Here is a 5,937-nt window from a genome sequence, read left to right as displayed (position 1 = left end):
ATTTTGTTTTTGACTAGTTAAAAAATAACAATGTTGAAAATCATAAACAAAGAAATTCAAAATAATCCTGATTCCTGTCCAATCTAAATTATTTACGGATACTGATGTGTCTATAATTTACTATTACATATATATCATTGTTGTACGCGTATTGTCGTATTGTCAATCTTCATGTCCAACGTTAACATTTTAAGATTACAACTTTATTGAGAACGAAAATGTTCTATTCAATACTGACACAGTAAATAATATTTTATTTTAATCTACTATTTCAAATTTGAAATTTCTGTGTTCAAGTAACACAAAATATTTATTATTTTAAACATTATGTTATTTAAATCTGGCATCAATATACACATAAGTTATCATATACTTATATCGTATATATAGGTACAGTATCGTCGGTACCGCATGATATATTATCATTATACTATACCTGTTTGTGGCCAGCAAGTACAATTTATAATATGTATAAAAATCACGGACTATGATAGTACCTCCATAGGTCCATGACTGGAAACTACGGATTAAAAAGTTGTTTGTTAATAGATACCTTATTAAATTAATAAACTTACCTGCAGTTAAAGTTAAAGTTTCTTAAATAAACTAATTTTGATAAGAATAAGGAAATATTTTTGTTTAAAATAAAATAAGGTGTCTTAAAGTTGTGATCTGTGAAAAATGTTATATTTATTTTATGGTCCTTGACACAACAAAAAGTACCTTGGGATATATGTATATAACTATATAAGTTATATTGTTGAGATGTCTGTATAATGGTAAAAATAAATTCAGTTGGAGCATAGACAAATAATTGTTGATTCTTAAACAATATGATAATATTGTCAGTTTTTTTTATATAAGTCTTAGTTGTTGTAAATCAATACTTAATGATGTTGGAAGTACAAGAAATGTTTTTTCTTTAATCATATCTACATTGGCACATTGCATTACACTTATACTCGCAGATTTAAAGTTCGATATATCTTATATCTTTATACAATAATAACGGCTAGTTTAGACTGTTTAGATTGATAATAATATTAGGTATAAGTCATATTTAAAACAGAATCATCCATTTTTTGAGTGACATATCCGTATATTCTTTATTACAAATCTCTTGTGTAATGATTTTATTCCATTTTAATGACATTACTGCCATAATATTATAATATTCACATGTTTAAATATACATATACATTTACATTTACATATACATATTACATACACATTACACATATACATATGTGTATACAGTCAAATAACTGTGAATATACGAAAAAAACAATATATTTTAACTCTGTTTTGTGTTATGAATTACGGAGTTATTTTATTGACACCAAAGTTAATACATAGCTATAACTTTTAATTTATAAACATCAGTTTTTGTGTATACAATTTAAAGGCGTAACCTTCAAAATATCATTAAATAATATTTATATGAAAATCACTAAAGAATTTACGGAAGATTTTTTTTTACTTGGGCCAAAATTATTTGTTCTTTATTTCTTTGTAGCAAAACATTCAATACGAATTTCTGAATTAGAATAATTATTCACCTCACATGGAATAAAATCTCAAATATTTATAAACTCCTACATATTATTATGTATTACATAGCTTTAGTTCAACAGTTGTGCACACATTAAATTTGAGATAGGTAGCAATATTATACATCTAACAGTTGGACATGCTGAGTACTAACAATAATATAGGTCCTGTCGCCGAAATCGCTACGTACATTAACACACACACACAGACCAAACAGTGTATTTTATGTGTGTTGCATTCTACGGGAGGTGGACAGTAGGTTCGCCGAGCAAATCCCGAGGGTGTGTGTGTGTGGTAAGTGTGTGAGTGTGACTTGAACTTGAGGTTCAATAACTATTGAGTTATATGTAACTCGAAATAATAAATAGTAATAGTCGTATATGTATTCCCTATAAATAATATATATAAAGTAATAATTAATAACAATATTACGGTCCCGTTGTTCCTACCCCTAACAAAGTAGGTATGATAAAATAATAATAATCAATTGCCTGTTATTGGTATAACCAATATATACGCTGAGCAACAATAATCAATAAATAATATCTCAAGGTCCATTTCCCCAGCCCCCCTAAATAGGCATTTTGAATTTTTGTTTATCACATACGTTTGTAAATCGTTTGTAAACGTTTGTAAAGATATTTATTTCGTTTGTAAAGAATTGGTTTTGCTACAAAATAAAAAAAACCGATGGGGGGGGGGGGGGAAATGCCACAAATTTTCGAATTTTTTTTATCACATACGTTTGTAAGTCGTTTGTAAATGTTTGTAATGATATTTTAGATTCCGAGCTGAACGATTAATGTGTATTGATTTCACAATAATGTGTGTTTATTTAAAATATTTTTTCTTCTGATATACCTATTGTTTATATCGTTTTTTGTATAGCTGGGTGGTAATGTTGAGGTAATATCATTAAATTCTATGTTCAAAATATGAATACTAATTCAGTACTACTTGTTTGACATTAAGTATTACAAAAACCTTCTAGGCATTGTGGTAAGTATTATTCACATGTTATTTTATATATATATTTATTAAAAATGTTATGAATGTATTGTTTTTATAACTTGGTTCTAGTTTAATATTAAAAATAAAATAATACTAATTTCATAATCATATTGTAGAGTAGGCCTCACTTATACTGATTAGTGATTGCTGATAATCGAATATGGTTACTTATGTATTATTTGCAGAAATCGTATATTTTTTTTCAACTATTAATATTACCTGGATAAATTAAAATTTATCAAATGTAAATTTAACACATGCCTATAATACTGGGTTGGTGCTAATTTAATACGAATAAGAAAAAAATATTAATATAATTAAATTATTTTATTGTACCTATAATATAAACATTCACATTTGATTATTGTGCCCTTTTTCAGTGATTTAGTTTTTAGTATCAAGTATCAGCAGGGCCGGATTTGATTAAAAGGTTTTAAGAAAACTTTCAAAGGCAGTAAACGTTTGGGGGCATCCCATATGCCGCTAAACTATAAAAAGTAAATTTTAAAACTTTTGGACTCTAGGTTTAAAATCAATTTAGCAGGGAAATTAATACTTCAAAATGACGCCTGACAATAGAATGGCATTTTGGTAGATAGTACCGTACACAAAATATAATTACTTATTTTTAGTCTTCAAATTATAAAGGATTGTAATATTGTTATGTATAAATGAATTTTGAAATTTGTGATGCATGAACATTGAATAACGGTATTGTGGATGATATCATCTACTGTCTCATCATTACAAGAGCGACATCGACACATTAATATATGTATTGTTCTATACCTATACGTCTATTAATCCTTTGTTCTTAGATACTTCGTGCACCATCCCTCTTTCGTCTAGATATAACATGAAATTAGTTGTTGATAATCTTGGTAAAATCAACCTGTAGCATTATACACTTAGGTATACTGGTACACAAACAGGTTTAACTGGAGTCAAAGATAATGGATTAATAATAATTTCTACCTAATTAATTTTTCTAATCCCATACCTTTTTTTAACTTAAATTAGTAATTACACATATCATATTTATAAATGAAGAATTCAAAAAACTAATGACAGTTGAAAAATTTGATGAGTAAAATGTTTTTGAACATATGTATAGCACCTTCCCTGTTCCATATTATAGTTGAATTAAATATGAAGAAAAATTACGATTTACAATATTTAAGTTTTAATCATAAAAGATTTAAAATCCAGCTGCGACGGTCGTGGCGCAAGCTAATTGAATAAAATATAGCGGTGGCACGAAACTGTAGATTATCTCGAAGCAGGAGTTGCCTATTTATTATTTAAACAGGGTACATTTTGGTGTTTTTTAACTAATTATCAACAGAAACAATTAATACCTAATAAATGTATAAAAATCAGAAAGATTATGCAGATGATCCTTTTGCAAAAATCAACGAAATCATAAGGTTGGAAATTAAGTTATTAAAAGAAACTTGCAAACTTTGTAATGAGAAATGATAATAAAATCTGGAATCCAGCGTTGTCGTGCCGACCGGTTACCTACTTCATTTCGTGTACTCAATGCAAAATGATTGCTATCTCATAATCGCGTATTCATTATTTGTTTCATTTCGTTATCGACTGTCGCTTATTAAATTATATTTCATATTTTATAAATTATAATATTTAAATTTGTCTATTGTGCAATAAACAATGTGTTATTACTTATTACCATGTTCGAAATTATAAATATGCCAACTAAAGTTTACAAACATGAGTGAAAAATAAAGAGAAGTACTTACTGAAAGAAAAAGAAACATAGTGATAAAATAAATTACCCCCAAAAACGTGTAAATAAATAAATGCTAAGTAAATTGAATTTAGGTACATTTATTATTCACAATTTTTAGAAATATGGGATTGGCAGGGAAGGCTAATTGGTTCCTCCTGGAGCCACACCTGCTTTAAAGCGTGTTGTTTACTTAATATCAAAAAATAAATAAAAATAAATAACTGAAAAATCTTGTTTTCTAAAAATGCCCTCAGAAATTAATATTGAATAAGTTATAAACATCTATGAAAACATAATATCAACCTTATCTAAAATTATTTGAAATAAGAACATTCATTTTCTAACTGTCTAGTAAACTAAACTTACACCTGGACTCGTGCTATTCAACATGTTATATTCTATGTATGGAAAACATTAATATAGTATGCACACTTTTTCAATTTAAGCTTATTATACAACCAAAATATTTCTGTTAATTTGTGAAAACTTACATTAATAGTCATATGCTAAAATTTTTTTTATATAAATGGTATAATTTGTAATTGTCACTAATTAGATACATTATTTAAATATTTGTAATTTTATAAATTTTTATTCCTCATCTTTCACGATTTTTAGTCTTAATATTGGTAATTACACTATAGAAAAACACACATTTTTACTTTTTATCTCTATTTCATTATTTTATTAAAATAGTTATAAATATACATACAAAAAATTGTTTGGAATTTTGAATATTCTATACAAATAAATATTACATATTATCAAAAATTGTACATTGTAGACTATAACACACTAAGCTTAGTTAATTTTTATATACATATTTAAACAATCAATTAAAATATTATTTTTAGAAAATATAAGCAATTTTGTAATGTGGCCCACAACCTCTAATATGATATTATTGATATTTAACCATAAAGGATGATGCAATCAAATTGCTAATTTTGTTACAAGTATAGTAATAATTCAAAATATGTCGCACAAATTAATATAGCGGGATTAAAATAAATTTATCAATTCACAGCTTTAATTATTTGATGACTGGCTTGCATCGTTTGAATACCTAAGGTAAAGTTGAAAAATTTCTTCATGGCTTTGTTTAACTGAAATAATAAAGGAATTTTTTAACAATTGAATATATTCAAGTACGGTATAAACGCATTACATATATGTTTTGCCCTTCGGCCTTCTTCTAAATTCTTGCGCTCTAATCTGATTGTAGCTGGCATGAGTTCCATTCTTTTTTCAATGAAATTTTTCATGCTCAAACAGTGTACAGCATGGGTCATAGGTACTCGACATAACGGACAGTGATTATTTTCCTTTAAACAATTTTCAAGGCACCAAGTACAAAACATGTGGGAGCAATTAAGCAATGCTGGCTAAATAAAAAAAATTAATATTAAATACAATAATTAAAATGATAAGTTGTATTCTTATGACAATGAGGTTCTTTAAAATTAGTTATATTTTTAATTGTATCATTATTACATAATACATGTATTATATTTCTTGAAAAATTATTAAACGTTTTACCTCTATGAATGGTTCATGACAAACTGGGCACTGGTAATCTTTATCTTCCAACAGCGCTACATTAAATTTCTCAGTAAGCTTGG

At 26.7% G+C, this 5,937-nt stretch overlaps 1 protein-coding gene across 1 annotated transcript; it reads right to left on the bottom strand.

Annotated features, from left to right (window-relative positions):
• Window positions 1-5,018: 5,018 nt before the first annotated feature.
• Window positions 5,019-5,931, bottom strand: LOC111027748 (E3 ubiquitin-protein ligase RNF8-like). Its single transcript, XM_022306165.1, has 3 exons — window positions 5,855-5,931; window positions 5,484-5,700; window positions 5,019-5,421 (listed from the first exon to the last, which is right to left on the bottom strand). Exons 2-3 carry the CDS (start codon window positions 5,674-5,676, stop codon window positions 5,345-5,347), a joined length of 270 nt encoding a protein of 89 aa, XP_022161857.1. The 5' UTR covers window positions 5,677-5,700; window positions 5,855-5,931; the 3' UTR covers window positions 5,019-5,344.
• Between the last annotated feature and the right edge of the window lie 6 nt (window positions 5,932-5,937).

This window comes from Myzus persicae, unplaced genomic scaffold (genome assembly GCF_001856785.1).
Source record: "Myzus persicae strain clone G006 unplaced genomic scaffold, MPER_G0061.0, whole genome shotgun sequence".
Taxonomy (NCBI): Eukaryota; Metazoa; Arthropoda; class Insecta; order Hemiptera; family Aphididae; genus Myzus; species Myzus persicae.
The sequence above is the reverse complement of the archived record's forward strand: the minus strand, read 5'-3'. Positions and strand labels throughout refer to the sequence as shown.